We start from the raw sequence: 20,829 nt of genomic DNA, 5'->3' as shown, positions 1-20,829 counted from the left end.
ACCAGCACATCTGGAGTGCTTGGATTTGTATTATTCAATGACTGGAGTGCATCTGAAACAAGATCTTGCATTGAGCTCTGTATTGGACAATTTGGGGGGTTATTTATCTTATTTCCCCCTTCTCTGCGCTCTTTTTGCGCCTGTTGTGAGTCTATTTTTTGCACCTCATTGTCATTTTGGCTTTTTGTCAAATGCAGGGTTTCTTTTTAAATTTAAATTAAATTTTAAAAAATAGCACCATTACCTTTCCCTTTCAAAGTCAGGACTGGCGTGTTATTGCGCAATTGTATAATAAATCAGGCGCAAACATCTGTAAAGAGCCGCAATGTAATGCCAAACAGGGCGCCAAAACACACAGCGAATTGAGGCTTAAGATTCCAAAAAAGCGCAAAATAGGCGCAAAAGAGCCATTATGCAGCAAAAAGGCGCAAAAATAAACTACCCCCTTTATCCTTTGAATATCAGTGTAAAGTAAGCCAACAAAGATGTAATGTAAGGGAATACATACAGCAAAATGCAAATATATGTATCACACAGCATGAGCCGCTGGGATAAATTTGGTGCATCTTATGCCTGTCTCCTCTAGTTTTATTCTGTCTATATTTAGGATAGTAATAATAAATCTCCCCCCACCCCCAGTGTTGGATTGGAGGAGGTTGTGGTGCAGAGATCTATTATAATACATTGTAATAGGTTAGGTTTATTGTAAGCCTAACATGTATTCTAAGTAAATGCATCCGTCACATGTAGCTTTGCTCTGGCATCATGGTGTTCAGGGTGTAACTTAAAGCTCCCCAGTCCAGATGCATTATTTCTACCAAGATATCCTAGCTCTTATAGTACAGCATTTTTCTCATGGCCCCTCCAACACTAATATCCTACTCCGCACCCTTATAGCTATATCCCTAGCAGATGCAGCACAGTGGCATATATGTGAGAATACACACAGGCATGGATACACTATCTGCAACACGATAGGCAGCCCAGACAGTGCCTGGGAGGGGAACTGGAGGGAGATATAGTGACACAGTGGAGGAGGAGGAGGGGATGGCTGTGAGGTGGGATGGGGGAGGGAGAAACTCAGAGATGGGGTTGGTTTGGTAATGGAAAGCATTACTGAGAGGAGATGAGGTGGGATGCAGTGTAGAGAGCGGGCTCAGCACACAGAGGGGATCAGCATGGATGTGGATGGGTGAGTGATTTCGCCTTCCTGCATGTCCACCCCACGCCTGGCTATCACATGTGTGGGTACTTTACTTGCTTCCCATCACCGTGCATTAAATATGACTTACCTGACATTGCCAGGATTGAGATATATATTGCTTTCTACAAATCTGACTGCATTTTCCATTGCCAATGTAAATTCTGCCATCCAGCTGTGTACGTCTCCAGTGCCATATCTGTGCACACCACTGTATTACAAGTGCATAGTGTGCAGATACCTCAGTTATGTGTGTGGTCGCTACTAGTGAGAGGGCTGTCTATGTCTCACATACAGAAGACATCCGCTGCCCATAGACACAATGATTTCTCATGCCACACAACCCATAATGACAATTCTTGATAATCTTCAATTCTGCAGCATCTAAAAAATATTTAGTGATTGCCTTTTTCTGATAAGCCATATACTACTGATGGACCCTCCATACATGACCACGCATGTACTATACTGCACAGAAAGATACAGCAACCTGATACAGGAAAATCACCGTATGTTACTGTGCTCAGTGTTAGCCCTATGTACACTAAACCATATATATTGTGTACTGCGTGTATTTTAAGTCATTTGCAAATTAACCTTATGTATTGATTTGTGTGTATGTTATCGGCTGTCTGACACTTTACATGATGTATCCTTATGTGACTCTTATACATTTGTCACACAGACATTCTATGTCCATGCATATTCCATTGCAATAATTGAATTAAATGCTACAATTTACTAGAACCAAGATAACCAGGAAACTGTATTTGAGATGGGTTCACTTATCTGGCAAATACAGCGGACCACTGCATTGCTGCAGGGGTGGACAAATAACTGTTAACTTTAGGAACCATTTAGACTCCTTCAATGTTTAATGTTTTTTGAAAAACAGCAACAACGCCCTAAAAAGTGTAGTATTAGTAACAAATTCTAGCTGCACTAACCCTGGAGAATATGTCATCAGTTCCACCTTGCACTCTATTACCCATGAAGGTCATGCAGGTATACTATACCTTTAGATTTGATCGGTAATGTAATTACTAATCTATGCAAACTATGAATATGCATTATATATATATATATATATATATATATATATATATATATATATATATAGTGTATATATAACCAAATATATTTGACCTATTGTGAATGAAAGAGGGCCTGAAAGAAGAAGAAGTCTCCCATTTGGCTCTTTTGGTTTCTGGTTAAAAATGTTGCCCAGGTCTAACTGCAGTGCCTTTAACTAAAGTACTGTCACAGGTCAGGGATAGTGGACTCACTAAACCACTGCGGACGATGACGTAAGTCAACACGTGGGAGCAGAGTCAAAGTGGCACCCGGTTTTCACTAGAGCCCGCTGCAAAGCAGGTTGGACTTGCTGCGGTGTGGTACCATAGGTCCCTCCACTGGCGAGAGTTTGTCCACGGTGGTGGCAGAAGCATAGTACAGAATCATGAGGCAAGACGGAGTCATGTACAGGCAGGAGGTCAGGACAGGCAGCACGGGATCAGAGTCGGGGCAGGAGGTTAAGGCAGGCGGCAAAGAATAGGAGTCAGGAACAGGAATCGAGGTCTCAACGGGAAATCACAATAATCGCAGGGAACACAGAAGACAAGCTTTCTCCAAGGCACAAAGATCCAGCGGGGCATACAGGAAGGGGCTGGGAATTTACCCAGGCAGGCGGCCGGCCAGTGGCAATTATCGGTATGCTGACCTTTTAAATCTTGAGGAGCCGACACGTCTGCGTCCTAGGAGACGGGGACGGGCACGCTGGAGCGCTGGGAACGCGGAGACCACCACTGGAGCTAGGGAAGGTGACTGCAGGCTGGCTCTGGGGGCACGGGGAGGAGCACGGGTGCGCCTGCGACCCGGGATATGGGTCACAGGAGCAACAGTGACAAGTACACTTACATTCTGGCGTGTGCCCACTGAAACATTTAGCAGGTAATCCCTTGGTTTCAGAGAAAACAGACTTTTAAAAATATACAAATGAGCCACATGGGTACCTGTGTATGTCACCTCCTCTGTTTCCATTGGCTTCTAACTATGCATGCCTCTCTTTGGCACCTATGCTCGCCTCCACACTCCTCAGCCAGAGTCAGTCAGTCACTCAGACTCCTGAGTCAGTGACTTCAGCTGGTTGACGGCAAATCCCATGCATGCACAGTTGTCTACACTTTTAATAATAATAATAATAATCTTTATTTATATAGCGCCATCAAATTCCGTAGCACTTTACAAATCATCATGTAATGTCCAACATAATTGTGTTGCACGCCCTATGTTAAAGGTGCAACAAAAAAAAGTTGGTGCATTGTGTCGGGGCAGTGCAGGGGGCTGAGATTCATGAAGAACGTGTGCCAGATCCATGAATCTGGCGCACCCTGCACACTACACAGGCAAACTGCACCTAGCACAGTTTGCATTGGTTTTGATAAGTGTGGGCCAATGTGTTTTCCTGGCCTAAGGAAAAAAGACACTAACCGCTCAACACTTAGAATACCTTTATAGAAGGAAGCCATCTATAATGAATATTCATTCACAATAAATTGTAGTTGGTGTTTCCATTCACTTTATCAACAGCACATCCCCTGTTTATTCAAGGGAATATCTTGCCATTGATCGTGCATCTTGAAATGAGAATAAAATATGTGACTTTTGCCCTGTAACTACACAGCAATCATCAGCAAATAGAATTCTTAAGAACTTCTTTTCCTGATGATGGACAGAAAAGCCATCAGGATAAAGACCATAGTAATGGCATGGAATCTGGAAAGGCTGCAGCACTGCTAGATGTGGAATTGGATACACCAGGGTAGTTACAGTATAATTTATAAATGTATCTTTTATCCTAAGATATATTTACTTGTGGATACTAAAATATTTATATGATGACTGCTTTACATATCACTGACACACATACCTTCTACATGCCCTTTGGCTTTAACATGATTTCTCCACAGACTGTAGCTGTAGGCTGGATCTACACAATTGAAAGTGTGACATTAGTATTGACTGTCCGGTGAGCATAATTGTGATAATAAATGCTTTCTGATCTTTAAACAAAATAAGGCAGTATTATAGATTATTTCTAAGGGAAATGATGGTGCTAATGAAGGGGCACATGAAGATGGTGCAGGGCACTAAGCTATGTAATTTTATTGTAACCTGTTTAAAGGGGAATTGCCCTCTTGATGGGCACTGGGGCTGGCAACATAGTAAAAAATTATCATTTATAATGTAGAATTATGAAATATTTCATCTTTTCCTTACACCAATCTGCTTTGAGGTAGCAAAGAGCAAAGAGATTCTGGGTCTTCAGTTAGGTTCTTCTATTGTAATGATTGTTTAACAACTACAATCATCCACATGTATTGAAAGCTCTATGCACCAATTTGGGCATATTTACTTACCCGGTCCGGAGGAGTTCCCAAAAGTGCATTGTTTGACGACAATGCACTATGCCACAATTCAATAAGATTGTGCACCCGATATCCTGAATGTGTCGCTTCCCCGATCAGGTCCGCCAGAGTTCACCACCTTCCTCCCGATGTATGTAAGTGCATTTCTTGCGACACAATTTTAAGTTAAATCCTGTGGTTTGTCCGAATCCGTTGTATCATCCGACGGCACGCCAAGCCCCCCCCTCGATTTCTCATGAAAGCCGGCGCGATTACGGCAAAATCCGACCGTGCATGACACAATCGCCTGCTAAATACCTGTCCCAGTGGCGCAATCCCCCAAACCGTCGGAAAACCCGATGGAAATTCGATCCGCTGACCCTTAGTAAATAAGCCCCATTGTCTCTGGGATGTCATCAAAACACAATGGGGGTCATTTACTAAGGGCCCGATTCGCGTTTTCCCGATGTGTTACCTGGATATTTCCGATTTGCGCCGATTTCCCCTGAATTGGCCCAGGATTTTGGCGCACGCGATCAGATTGTGGCGCATCGGCGCTGGCATGCACGCGACGGAAATCGTGGCCGAACGAAAACCCGACGGATTCGGGAAAACCGCCGCATTTAAAAAAAAAAAAGGGTTGCGGAGCTTGCACTTACCTTCACTAGGAATAGGCCGGTGAACTTGAGTGCATTCCGATGCTCTTCAGCGCAGCTGCGCCACCTGGTGGACGTCGGAGGAACTGCCTTAATGAATCCCGGCCGGACCCGAATCCACCGCAGAGAACGCGCCGCAGGATCGCGAATGGACCGGAATGAAGTCTACAAGAAGACTTCAAGAGTGATGAACCTACCCAGCCTGGCAGATTATACGAGTGCAGTGATAGCTTATTGAGAACTTTCTATCCTCCGCAAGGGAAGTTGTTCTTGACGTACAATAAGAAAGAGAATTTGCAAAGACAGTTGAAGTTAGTTACTTAATTTATTTAGTGGCCCATAATGTAAGCAGAGGGTTATCTATGGGGGATAAATCTCCCCCATAGAATCTATTGGAAGAATGTGGGTCCTGTCATCCCCTTTTTTATTCCAGAAAGTAATAATGCATCTCTCATTATTGTAATTCTATGTAATCTGATGATGAGTTCTCACAGGGGTTAGGAGACTCCCATTCTTCCGTTGTATTGGTATCCTAAATTCCAAACAGTTGACCATAAGTCAAGCTAGTCTCTGCTCTTGGGCTACATGCCTTTTCACTGTTATAAGGAAATACATGTAATGAACCAAAAACAGAGACAAGCATGTCTATGATCACTAATTGGGGACTAGTTGGGTGTGCAACAGGTGCAAGCCATGCCTTACAGCATCTAAACTCTAGGCCCACTTTACATATCAATAGAGCGGAACAGATTGATTAATAGATGAACATTAGTTAATTACTTAATATCCTGCACCCCACACTTACATCTGCATTACAAAAAACATGAGGTTAAGTGACCAACTTGTTTAACAGGAAGTTACAATATTAAGAGACATGGAGAAAGATCAAAAAGATATATCAAGGGATTACATTTACATACAGTCTGTACTCCTGAACATAAGGAAGTAGTCATTTCCAAATCTTTACACATTGGGGCTTATCTACTAAGGGTCCACAGCCGCACTTTAGTCGGATTTTCCGACATTTAAGGGGATTGCACAGCTTGGACAGTTAAAATCAACGATTGGTTGATAATTGGTAACTTCTGTGCCTTATTAAAGCATACAAAGCATATACAAACCTACTGGATTTATTTAGTAAAGTCATGTCCAAATGCGTATGGCCATGACAATGGGTATTTAGCTAAAAAATAAGTTATACCCCTGTACCAAGTAGAATAATGGCAATGCATATAGCATTTATAGCAAATGATCAAAGTGCAGTTAATATGCATGAAAAAAATGAATAGAACATACAATACACTGAGAAAAATGACAGTAGCTTGAAAAACAAGTGAATACAAAGAAATAACGCTATGATTAATACTGACAATACAACTGGATGATAAGTGCAGAATGTAATGACTAGCAGTTATATTCATTGCTGAAGTATCTGCAGCTAAAAGGTTGTTGAGGGCTGTTTACTAATCATTTTCAGAGCAGATCTAGGTCTCCATACAAGCACAGAGTGATAGAACATTCCACCTCCTTCTCCTGTGTTATACATTAAACATTTTTTCGTCCTTGTGCTTTTCATAAACTGAATTCAAATGAGTATGAATCATAGCAATGATCGCGAAGTGCAACCCACACAGTAATTTGTTTTGTGTTACATTGTATGTAACAGGTAGGCAGCGTGACACCATACATGAGGCATGCTCTCACCCACCATGCATGTCATACACCAGGAGTCACATAAAACATTTACGCATACAAGTGTTCCTTTTGCATTATTTAGCATTTAAATATGTTCCACGCAATTGACTTCATGCCCTCCACCCGGATCGTTTTGCTAGAATCTTTAATCAAAACGTGCCAGAATGCTTTTCATTTATTGTAATACAGGCGGTCCCCTAATTAACGACACCCAAATTACAGACAAACCTCTCTGACCACTGTGACCTCTGTGGATGCTTTACTTTAGTCCCAGGGTGCAATGATCAGCTATAAGGTATCTGTAATGAATGTATGGTCATATGCCAATGCGAAATTTTGAAAATACGATTGTCGCTGGGACAAAATTTTTTTTTTCTGGAGCTACAATTATAAAATATAAAGTTCCAACTTACATACAAATTCAACTTAAGAACAAACCTATATGTAACCCAGGGACCACCTGTACATAGAAATGAGAAAACTAATCGCACATTTTATATTTTCTGTTTCAGTTTTGATTAAACATGCATTACCCAGGGTTATAATATAAGGTGCAAATGACAAGAGCCAGAATATAAGACAGAAAGAAGAATAACAAAATGTTGTTGATCTAAAGGGCATTAGTATAATCTGAAGAACGAATGGAGTTCGTAGCACGCTATAGCAAATATGGTCCTTATGCCAAAGACTGCGACAAAGAAAAAAATATAGTTACCAATCGTTTGCATTGGCTAAAATCAGTGCTTTAAACCACATCACTCAGGAATATCCCCTACGTCCTGAGGTCCACTTTTCTAGGCAGTGTTTCCGAAAAGCAACCCCTTTTTGCTTTTTTTAATAATAATTCCTTTATTTATATAGCACACATGCTACACAGAGGTTGCCAAATCGTTCCCTGTCCCCAATGGGGCTCACAGTCTAATCAATCTACAAGTATGTTTTGGAGTGTGGGAGGGAACTGGGGGACCTGGAGGAAACACACGCAAACACAGAGAGAACATACAAACTCTTTGCAGATGTTGACCTGGATGGGACTTGAACCCAGGACCCAGCACTGTAAGGCGGTAGCGCTAACCACTTTTTGACTTAGTACATGCTGAATGTGACAGAATTGGTCAAGTTCACACCTTTCTCATCAAGTCTGGCACTGACGGAAAGCTTGCCTAAATGTATAATAGAAGCTTAACTCCTTATGGAGGTTTGCCTTTACAGGCTAACTATACAATTGTATGGAGTCTCAAAGGCCTACTCCACTGGAGATTCTGGGAAAGAAGAGTGCAAACATGCTTGAGGCTATATTCACTTCTTGTTTTATGAATATATCAGCGTATACACCAGAAAAGCTCCCAGTGTATTTGCTAAATGTATCCATAGTCATTTACTGGCAGAGAGAGGTATCCTTTTATCCTCCGCCTCCTCAGTATATGCCGGATCCTGCAGAAAACACAGCAGCAAAAAGTATATGTTTAGCGGCTGCCATAATAACCTTTGGGGCCGGATGACACAGCTTTACATCCATCCCAGACCTACGCTGAGAGTATAAAGACAGTGACATCATTGGGGAAACACCCCTGACATTGGCAGCAATCAACCACTGTCTACTGCCAATGTTTGCTTCTCCTACCGCTTTCGGGGATGAGGGGAGGAACATATATCCCACTGTATGAGCAGCTATAGCAAACTTCATGTTAATGCTGTACCTGGGATTACGACTGTATATATATTTTGTTCATCTATTTAACTGCTTGTGTAACCTGTTCCCTGTGATAATAATATACACACTCAAAACATAGCAAAGTAGTACAGACCTGACTTTCCCTCCATCATAAAAAACAAAAATAACATATTTGTCTCAGACAGAAATCAGTCTGTCACTTTAAAACCAGGAAGCAGCTAATAAAACTAAAAGAAGCCTTACATTACAGCATTAGTGACAATAGGCTCCCTAAGATCAAAAGCAATTTAATAGGGAAAATGCTTATAAATACATTGTTTAACATTGCCCATAGTGAGAAGAAAAGCTTGTTATAGCTTACAAGTTCATATGTAGGTTATAAATAATCTATGAATTCAGGGTCTATTCACAGTGTAATGCACACCAGAATGCCACACAACAAACATCTTATATATAGAATGTACATAAACGTCTAAAGGAATGCAGATTTTGCACAGACACATCCTTGCCCTCAGAAATCTGTTGACCTGGTCACTAAGTCTCCAGTGAGATAACAGAGGAATTCTCTTCTGATCCCTGCAGTGCATATAGATAAGGCTTAGAACTTCTCACTACAAATCAAATGTTGCTTAGACGATTGTACATACACATTTAGGCTGCATTTCTACCACATATATATATGTGTGTAAGATGCAGCACATGTGTGGCATCATACCGCTCTGTACATGGGGAAAAGATAGGTCATGTCCTATCTTTCCCCGTGTTACGCCACCATGTATCTTTATGGACAGGGGAGAGAGAATGCTGCGGCCCGGCAGACATATGTTTGTGTGGATGCGTCCTTTGGCCGCATTCAGATGAGCATTGTATAATATCGGTTAAAAAATTTATACATAGTTGGCTTTTATGGGCCTCTAGTCATCATTGATTATTAACATAACATAGCATCTGTGATTATTGACTGAATTTGCAACAGAAGCCACTAACTGAGCCTTACACATGAATTCTGGACCACTGGTACAGGCATAAGGGGAAAAAACAGAAATGTATGGAATATTTACTCTGCTGAATTTACTATGCATCACCCCTGCCATGTGTTCACCGAAAGTCCCTGCTGAGATAGAAGTTTTATCAGTCACAAGACCCACCACAGCCACTCAGTGGCCTCAACAGCCCCCCCAGTGACATCACTTATTCTTCATCAGTCAGTTCTTGGGTATGTCCTACAATCCTGGGTGATGGAAGGGTTCAACTGTATCTGAAATTACTGTTTTTTTCGGGGGGTTGTTTTTTTTTGTAGCAAAAAGGAAAGAAGATAAGAAATATAGTATGGGGGGAGGCAAGAAGTGTGCATTATACAGGATGGAGAGTCACACAAATGGGGTATTTTACTATGTGGGGGCCACTGAGGGGGACATTATTTTCTGTGATGTACAGTTAGGGGATAAGTATTACGTTTTTGTGTCTCTTTCAGCATTCGAAAAGTTGGGCAGTAGGGGATAGTTTTTAAGTATCTTTGTTGGGACCACCTCTTTAAAGTCCAGAGATGCTTTCAACATTTTGCTGTTCAATATTATCTTTCAACTCACACTTTACAGTTCAATATGCTAAAATACAAATCTGTCTGAACTAGATAGTAGACTAGTTATAGTGTCACTATACCAAACTGTTTCAAGGACTACACTTGCCAGAATGTAAATTACCAGAATTTGGTACTTTTGCCAAACAAGTGTTGTGGAGAGGATGCACATTTGTGACCATACTTCTGGCTGATAACAAATTTACCTATATCCTTATATACTTAGCCAGGTGTGCATGCTTATTGCACAGAGAATAAGGTGCCACACTTAGTAAATTCTATCTTGCTGATCCATCAAAATCTATCTGAATAACCTCAATGGTCATATAAGATTATCATCAAATTCTTGGATCAGTCAATAAATATGAGATGTATTGTGGGATAAAAATAAGCTACGCCGAATGTTTGGCAGATATTCCTCCTGACTTCACTAGAGAATGTATGTGTTCTAAACGGGAAGAAGAGAATACGGATTGGACCAGTTGACTTCCAACCTACTAGGTCCTTCCCCGTGAGACAATATCTGTAGGGAGAGAGTTGGCTTTCCCAAATACATAGGAAAGTCATGCAGCTCTGTTGAACCTATTTGACAAACTTTGTTATTTTATGTATGAATATATTTATTTAACTGGTAATTTTGATGATAATTGAACATAGACTGTAAAGTAAAGAAATATGTGACAAACATTTTCACGTATCTTGTGGTGGCCATAGTTATACTTTCTTGTTGTGAGATTGCTGTGTTTTGTATGTTTTATTGTCAAGTTACTTGATACATTTTTCTCTCTTTTTGTAGTTTCTGCTGTTACAGGAAAGTAACACCACGGTGACATTGTGTTCTTCTGGTAGATGCTGTTACAAGAAGACACATCATGGGTTTGTCATACTGGACATTAATTAACATTATCCTGTTGGCATTGATACACCTCACCTTTCAGGAGGTAGCGCCTACTGAAAACATCTCACTGGCAGATGAAGAACTGATTGTATCATATAATGTCTCTCCAGTAGCAGAATTCCCTTCTTCAGTGGCACCTGAATGGAGTAACGTCAATGAAGCAACATTTTCTAATGAAAGTTACACTGACGAAAATCTCTTGCATGTTCCAACCCATAATATGACAGTTCTAGAATCAGACCAACTTCAGATAGATATGTTGTTACTTGACAAGGTTCAGGAAACAGAGGAATCTGTGCAGACTGTTACTCCAAGTTATGGGCTCACAGACAGAGAGGTGAAAGAGATGGCTATTGTAGCACCTCCAACAGTGCCTCCTGTGATAGACTCTTATGGATCAGCATCTCCATGGCCTGAGGTCTCTTCAGAGTTGTCCTTAACCACTGTCATCACCACTGTTGTTAATTCCCTAATGGAGCCCATTGATGAGGTGGAGATATCTTTAGAAAAAACACTATCCCCTTTCCTTGAAGAGGAAGATGAACTACCTGTAGATGAAACAGTTTTAAGTAGCATAGGGACTTATATTAATGTTTCGGCAGAGCCTTCATTGCCAAATATCTGGGACATAAACGAGGAAACAGTTACCGATTCTCGGGTATATAATGAAACCCCAACTGAAATACTGTCTTCTGAAGTGCCCTTAAAGGAAATAAACCTGGGTGACGTAACGACCACTGAAGATGCTCCATTTGTTATATCTGATATAATTCCTGAGGAAATCTTTGAAGATCTGGCAGAGAAAACTGTCCATCAGACAGATGTGGGAGTATCTATATTACCATCGACAAGGACAGTAAACGTCACTGGTAAGAGACAAATTGCGGAAATTAGGGAAACCTGTGTATCAACATGCCTAGTTTACTAAATATGATTATTTTACAGACTATGGGATGAATTGCAAAATTTAGAGAATGAAAATAGAAAACATTTATTAATACTTTTAATATTCCCTGGTCATGAAAGGAAATGGAAAGGCTGAGTATCAACAAAACATCTACACAGACAGCATGCACACACTACACACATATATACACACAAACTCACCAAGTACAACAATATACATACCCACACCAGAGAGCAATACTATTGTAGTATTGCTGCCACTTCTTACTTTTAAACTGTCTCTCTCCTATGCCCAGTCTATGACATCATGAAAGGTCCTTCACACTAGGATCTTCCAGGAACCAACCTTGAGTATGTAGACTTGTAGAGGGTCACCTTTCACATATAGTCCCCACCACAACGAGGAGCTAAACTCTCTTTTGATCGGCTTTCTCTACTGCACTGATCTCAAAGAGAGAGACAAATATCAGTGCCTCTTCTGATATTTAAGGAAGTACTCAGGGGGGTCTGTGCTGCAGGATCTCTTTGACTTCGGACTATAACAGTGATGGCGAACCTTTTAGAGACCGAGTGCCAAAACTACAACCAAGACCCAATTATTTATCGCAAAATGCCAACATAGAAATTTAATTTGTGATTTATACTCCCTGCTCTGTCACAGCTTTCATTCATATCAGCACCCTGAGGACACCAATAAAGCAGAAAATAGAAGAAATTTGGATGATCATTGTAGCTTCGCTCCAGGGTCCCATAAACAGGAAGAATTGTCAGGGCCAGAGTAGGAGCTACAATGATAAATCCAGGTCTGTCCACACCTTACCACTCCTCCAGTAGTCCCAGATAGCGTTGTCACTTTAAAATAGCTCTGTGCACAGCAAGTCCTGGGCTGTCTAGGACTGCAGGAAGATACCTGGAGTCATCATTTTTGGTGAAGGCCTGGGTGCCCACAGAAAGGGCTCTGAGTGCCACCTCTGGCACTAGTGCCATAGGTTAGCCACCACTGGACTATAAGATGCAGGGACCTCAGGTTTCTCCTTGCTTAAAAGAGCATCATATAGTCTGAAAATATTTACCACCCCCTTGTCATGTGTCACTACAATGTCTAACATAACATAAGAATGTTACAAAACACATGAAAATGTTTGAGAAATATTACTTCACTACAAATACCAGAATGACCACTGTTAAATTACATGCACCCAGCTCCATTGAATATACATTTTCCTTATATTTTGTTATTTTTCATTGCGTGTGAAGCTATTTTGAGGAGGAATTTAATAAGTTTATCAACATTTCTCAACAATACTAAATGGCTGTGCTGTGTATAGTCATAGGTCCTGACATGACTTGTAATATCATCCACCAACAATATATTTACCTCAAACAAAGATAACTCCCCACAATACATCCTTTCAACTATTCCCTTTCAAATATCATTGACAAGGGATTATTATAAAAGATGATCAGAGTAAAGGAAATGAGTAATAAGGCAATTAGATTGTAATTCTCTCATCCACGCCACACCCAAAAAGCATTTTCTACTGGGTCAATATAGTCTTATGTAGATATACTTCAGTGTTACAATGTCATTGCTGCCCTCTATAAATGACGGCAGTGAACACGGTAAGAGAAAATACAAGTTAATACAGGTCTGGGTTCCTATGACAGCTTTACATAAACTGTTATTTAGTGATTTTTATGGACACTTTTTTGGCACTTATGGGCGATTTTTTTTTGCATAGTATGGACCTTGTTTATCAGAAATTAACCTTTCATATAAGTACTTTGCACTTTATATTACTATTCCTCCTATCAGTAACCTTGAAAACTCTTAATACCTGTTAAAGTTTACTGAAGCCCCACATACGTGAAATTTCAGTCACTGTATAAAGAAACCTTTAATTCAAGTAGTGCTTCCCACCATTGTACATCCCCTATATAGTATAGTCTTTTCCTAAACAAAACTTTCCTTCCTAATAGCCATTTAGGTATACCTAACATGGAAGTAGGGCACCTTAGGTGGTTGATGTATGAAAGGTCTTACAATATTCGGCGGGGAACGAATAAGTGTCCAAGGGCATTTACCATGAGAAGTCCATTCACAAATAACTAGCTATCAATGAGTATACCTATCACATTGGCTGTAAATTGATGAGTATATCACAACTGATGTTCCACTGCTTCCTGTTTTGCCCGTCTTGCACTGTGTGTACTGCCTTTGTTCTGAAATGGAATTATTAGGTGGCTGATGTATGAAAGCGCTTTAATAGGTTTCCGGGGGCTGTTGATGGGCAAGTGGGACTTTGCAGAAATTCAGGAAATCAACCACCTACAAAACAAAAAAAGGCTACAATTACTCCGATAATCTTCACCTTGATCCTGGCACTGTCCGTCGCTAAGCTTGACACGCCAGGATCACCTAGAAAAAAGAGTTATAATTAGCAGCACAGAGCGCAGGGCCAAGATGTCTGGTGTTCTGGGCGGCTAATTATGCACATCTTCGTCACGTCACCTAAGAAGGAGGTGGTGAAGCGTGCATAATTAGCAGCATCTTGTCCCCACAATGCAACTTTCTTTTTTAGGTGATCCTGGCATGTCAAGCTTAGTGATCAAGGTGAAGAGGATCGGAGGTGAGTATTTATAGCCTTTTTTATGTTTTGTAGATGGTTGATTTCCTTTAAAGGGCATTGACCATTAGACCATTAGGAGACATTCATTTACACATTTCTAGTTGATCTCCGATCCCTAATACAAACATTTTTACTGTAACTTATTTTTTAATCAAATGAATAGTGTTCAAAAAATGTGTTATTGATACAGTACATTAATAATAGGTTTTATCTGCCCAACGTGACATAGGATTTTGTACAATGCTATGGTAGCACCTCCAGGAATGCAAATGCTTGAAGTGAATATGTTACTCATTTTTCTCCCCTAATCATTAAATTCAGAACAAAATGTAGCGTTTTTTTCTAATTAGTTTCTTTTTTTTTCTTTTTTATTTAGCAATATGCAATATTTTGTCATATGCATTATAGCAGCCTCATGGCCATAGTCATACACTATGCAGACAGGCGGTGTAAATAAAATAAAAATAATCAAAAATTACAAAAAGAATACATAAAACTATTAAAAAAGGTCATTTTCTAAAGACAACATCCCTTTAAGTAAAATCCTGTCTTATCCTGACAAAATAGTCCTGTTAGATTTATTCATAAAGCACAGCAGTATACAGTGCATGGCATTATTGATCACACCAGCTGAGAACCAGCCAACTGATGCAAGTAACATTCCCCTGGGCAGCTTGTCTAGTGGGAAATTGGCCCCCTTATTTATTCAGCCTGTTCCTATAGGCAGATGTTTTTTCTACACAGTGTGTGAATGGAGGTGGTTATTACTGGGGGAGTTGTGGGGGAAGCTGAATGTGTACTTTATATAAACATGACCTCTGCAGGTGTATACAGCGGGTCAGTGAGAGGGGGGCTTGGGTGGGGGGTTGTTGGCATTAGGACTGTGTTACACATTGTTACCCTGTAGTATCCTGTGGGTGTCAGAACATGCCTAGCATTACCTTGGATAAATGAAGTCATGTGTAATAAGACCGCTGCAGCTTGTGACTTTGGTACAATTTGATATTAGTATTTCTCATGGCTTGTTAGTGCATGCACAGCACTACTCTGGATGGGTATTACGGAGCCATGCCTGCTGCTCTGTATATATATATATATATATATATATATATATATATATGTACGGTCTGGTTGATTGTTGGATGCCAGTCTGTGTTTGTATTTCACACAGATGATATTGCAGTGCATTGGGGCAGCACAGGAAGCAAACTGCACTGTGTATCTTGCCATTGTGTTGTGTGATGGTAAGGAAAGCTGTCTCTGGTGAAGACTACTGTATCAGCAGTGACGTGGATGTTGCTATGATGCTGTAGCGCACAAATCTTTCCCTCTGCTCATCTGTATTCCGGCCAGGTTGAAACATATTACCCATCATCCTCCCTGTTACTGCTGTTGTCTCTTTGCAAATTCTGCAGGCACTTATTTACCTCAATAACCTCCAAACACCATCAAGGACCACTAGAAGACCTCTAATAAGAGAATATTTCGTTCTGATAACCTGACAACCAGCTTTCAATATATTGTTAAACCATTTTCTTTGATATTTGATTCATCTTCAAATTATTCACTGTTATATAGGAAGTGCACCAATACACAGTTTATTCCACAGCACAGTAATAAAAGCAGCTCCGATATTTTAGAGTTCATCATTTCCTTTGTTGATAATTTGACTGTGTCAAATTTTAGCAAATCTTCAGCTTAGATGCTCGCTTTGGCACAAGTACCTGAAAAGCTGTCACTGATCCTCCCTTTCTTTTACCTGATACCTTATCCACATAATAGGACTGAAATATCATCTTGCATATGCTGATAACTAAAAAATTAATGAGTTACCAAATGACAACTCTAAAATCCTTTATTCCAATGACTTCAACATTGAAATGAATCATTCACCACTAGGATTTGTGGCAAGTAATATGGTGAGATTAGAATTGATATTCCACACGGTAAAAGTACTCTACACATTGGCCCACATTTATTAAATCATTTGCACCAGTTTTCTGTCTGACTTTGCACTAGAAAGAATGTGTAAACTGCTGCCACATGTATTTACAAAGTGTCTGTGCCAGTTTTGTGTCATTGTTTTTAGTAAATGTGCCCCGATGTGTCATGAAAAAAACAATCTCAAAATTATTTTGGAAAGTGTTTGAAAGTTATAAATGTGGGCCATTGTGTGTCTAATAATGTAGTTGTAATGGGCAGATTTAGCAACCTATTTACAACAGATTGTAAGGCAAGAATACTGTATAAAATGCCTTGTGCCACTTTTATCAAGGACTTTTGATATCCTGGACAGTCCTGCAGTTGACAGTAATGACTACAAGCTATTTTTTTTGAATGGAGCATAAAGTTTTTGGTATGTTATCACCTGCTTTTACACAAGTAAACTACCAGACCTCCCGGGCAGGATATGAAATATCCTTTTTAGAATTCCTCCTTTATGTAAAATCTTGCACATTTACCTATAAAATATCTCCTCCAATACTTTTGTAGGTTGAAGGGGGAGTCTCAATTCAGAGGCCCATATTATGTGTCTGTAGTCTGTAGTACCATGTGTTTGGTACCATATTAAAGTCAACATCTGCAAAGAGTTTGTATGTTCTCTTCGTGTTTGCTCCGGTTTCCTTCAGGTCCTCTGGTTTCCTCCCACACTCCAAAACATATTGGTAGATTGATTATATTGTGTGTCCCATTGGGGACAGGGACTGATCTGGCAAGTGTTGTGCAGTGCTGCGTAATTTGTCTGCACTATATAAAGGAATTATTATCATTATTATTATTAAAGATAAGAATATTATCTCTCAAAGCACACCCAGTTTGTGCTTCTGTGAGCTTTCTGATTCTGTAACAATTTTGCTACAATTTGAAAGATGACAGTCTTACCTTTAATATGACACCAGAAACATGATCCTAGGCATTGTCCAGGATATGGGCACCTTATGTAGCACTCACACTTTCTCTGCTCAGTATCACTTATCTCAGGCTTCCTTTGGCTCTTTTTGGCTGATTTCAATGTATGATTTAACATAAAAGAGGGAATTCTAGACAGGATATTTCAATCCTTCCTTGAGGGGATCTGCTAGTTTAGTAAGTTGAGAGCTGGTGCTAGTGTTCCTTTCAGGCCTCTTAAAACTGCCCTTTTATCAGGTGAATTATTGGGAACAAATGATTATAGGAAAGCTTGTTGCTTATTTATTGTGAATTTAAAGGACACCTACCACAATATTTACTGGTGATAGACTGTCCCCATTGACATGCCTGTTACCTTAGGGGGTACTGGGAACAGTTTTTTTTATGTTTTCCAAGGTAACGAACATGTTAATGGGGACAGTCTACTATCAGTAAATCTGTTGGTAAATGTCCACAATTGCAGGTAAGACTGGGATATAACTACAATGAAATTTCTTGCACAAAACCATTATAATAATATTGATTACTATAACACTGTATTCCAAAGCAGAGTTTCCTCACACAATTCCAAGTGCAAAATCTGCTACATTTACTTCCCATGTGCAGGGGCCACTATAACAAACTACAGGTATAACCAAGGTTATTGGCATTAGAAAGATAAGCTGATATTTGGGTTCGAATGCATTGTTATCTCTCTTCAGAGGGATGCACACAGCACTAGATACTGAACGTCTCATTAACATGATTATTATAATGTGATTATTTAGAGCATCTGAAAATAAACTCACAATTAGATTAGTTTGTCAGCAGATATGGTTTGTGTATAGTAATCACATTTAGGACATGATAATAAAGTCCTGACTCAGTAATTAAAGGGCAGAAGGAGCGGAGCCTAAGTCAATCTGTCACTGCCACCATAGTGACACCCTCAGAGAAGACCTATGACCCATTGATCTGTCCCAACCATTGCCATCTGATAATGACAGAGGCACATGGGAGCTAATGTCATTAAAAGGAAAATGACCAGGTGCAGGTAATGTGGACAGCTATCTGCAGATGGGGATTATGTAAGCAGGAATGAAAGGACTGCAATGTTTCCAGATCCTGGGGGCAAGTGAAACACTAAGGGACTGGGGGATGTTGTACATCCATGGGTTAAATGATGCCCTGTGGATTTAAGTAAGGAATGGTCTGAATAGTTTCCTGGGGGGGGGGGTGAAAAGAATGGAGCTCACTTGCTCTAGAGCAAACACAGACACATTCAACAGAAGACACCATAAATAAACAGTAGACGGAGGACAGGAACCATGAAGAATGGGGTGTGGGCTAATGTTTACCTTAAGTACAGGTGAATTTATATGGGGGGCAATAAATCCCACCCTAATGCATTGTGCTTTCTTGAAGCTGTGATGTTTGATCCCATTTTTTAGCATTTAATATTGTGGATAATAACCCCAACCATTATTGTATCTACATATAAAAATACATAAAATAATATACATTCTTTTAAAATCTTTTTTTCAAGCATTGCAGGTAATAGCTGGCCAGGACAATGTGTAATAACCCGGAATAACAAAAAATAAACAATGGCTACACAGTACATGTACATGACAGGCAGGGATGAATCTAAACTCTAATCTGCCTAAGGCGAGCTATAGAATAGCACCCTCAGACACACACACATTTATGCACTCTTACACACATACACACACATATAGTGCATATACACATCACATATAGACACACAAACAGTGCCATATACAGACATACAGCGTATATACACCAGCTTTTTTTGCTGCTTGAGGTGAAAACTGAAATGCTACCCTCCCCCTCCCCCCAAAAAAATCCTAGCCCTGATCTCCTCCTGTATTCAGCCCCCTGAATTTTCATCTTTAAAAAGCATCTAAAACCTGATTAAAATATGCAAACAACATAAACTACAAACTACACAATTAAATATAAAGGTCCTTAATAATTCAATAAATAGTGCCACCCTAATAAACTAATATATAAAACACCACCCTAATGAACTTATATACAACCCTTACTTAAACTATATACAGAACCCTATATACAGCCCCCTCCCATAATTAAAATTTGCCCTTCATAAATGGAACCTCCCACTTTATTTACAGTATTCCATAACAGACCTTCCCATAAATGCACCCCTTTTATATAAGATCTGACCGTATATACAACCCCCCCACTTAAACTATATACAGTAACCCATCAGCCCATCCCCCACTCCAGTTCAATCAATATCCATCCCATCATAAAAAGACCCCTCCACCCCCAGTTTAGTTATATAGAGTACTCATTTATAGAGATCTCAACCCCCATTTTAATCCTGGACACCATAGTGAGTCATCTCCCTCCAGGTTTCGCCATACATAGAGCTTAATAAACCTCCCTCCAATTTTTAAAGGAAACCTACCATTTAGAATGGCAGGGGTAAGCTGTAAGTACCGAGCACCAGCTCGCAGCGCCGAAGCCTCTCCTGCTCTAAAGTTTAAAAAGTGTTAAAACCGTGATACCGCGGTTTATAACACTAACGAAAGTAAGTACCGGCACCAGCTCACCCTGAGCTGGTGCTCGGTACTTACTGCTTACAACTGCCATTCTAAATGGTAGGTTTCCTTTAAATCTCCTAAAAAGTCTCCTTTTTTATTGTATACAACCCCCAAAAAGTTAATATTCTTTTAATAATGTGGGCAGTTTAAAAATAATAAAACTTTTACTTTCCTCCTCCCACCAAGGTCCTCTCCTCTTCCCCCAGTTCTTCTACTGGGCAGCTCTTCCTTGCATGGATGCAGGCGGTGTGACATCATCATATGCCGCATTTGTCCTCTAGAGCCATAGAGAAGCGCAAACAAAGGGGTCTGCGCTGCTCTGCACCACTGTACTATCACTGATAGTTATGGTAATCGGGCAGTATGGACTCCCAGTGGAAGGCCCGTACTGTTAGTGAGTGACTCTGGAGAGTGCCCCAAGCAGTGCCGAATCATCCGCAGCTGTTTTGCCGCCTCCTTCAGGTCTATACACATACAGCATATACACATCACAGATACAACATAAACAACATATATACATGACATATATGTTATATAGAGATCATACTGTACAATGTGAAGCATAATATGTATAGAATGGTGAACATCCTCCATTCTTTAATGTCAGGTCAGATGACTGGGACCCCTAAGACTGCAGGCCCATTGTGGCTGTTATTTCTGCTACCACTGTAGTTACGCGCCTGCTCCAGAAATATTATTACT

General features: G+C 40.2%; 1 protein-coding gene across 2 annotated transcripts in view; it reads left to right on the top strand.

The window, feature by feature from the left end:
* The first annotated feature begins 1,079 nt into the window (after positions 1-1,079).
* Positions 1,080-20,829, top strand: part of PRRT4 (proline rich transmembrane protein 4) — a 46,023-nt gene continuing 26,273 nt past the window's right edge. The window contains exons 1-2 of one of the 2 annotated variants that reach the window (XM_072147554.1): positions 1,080-1,192; positions 11,010-11,980. In XM_072147554.1, the coding sequence (XP_072003655.1) occupies positions 11,086-11,980 (895 nt within the window). In that variant the 5' untranslated portion in view covers positions 1,080-1,192; positions 11,010-11,085. Of the gene's footprint in view, positions 1,245-11,009; positions 11,981-20,829 lie in introns of both variants that reach the window. The other variant, XM_072147555.1, reaches the window with a different exon arrangement.

The sequence above is a fragment of the Engystomops pustulosus genome, chromosome 4, assembly GCF_040894005.1.
Source record: "Engystomops pustulosus chromosome 4, aEngPut4.maternal, whole genome shotgun sequence".
Lineage (NCBI taxonomy): Eukaryota > Metazoa > Chordata > Amphibia > Anura > Leptodactylidae > Engystomops > Engystomops pustulosus.
Note: the sequence above shows the minus strand (reverse complement) of the source record. Positions and strands in the feature narration are given on the sequence as shown.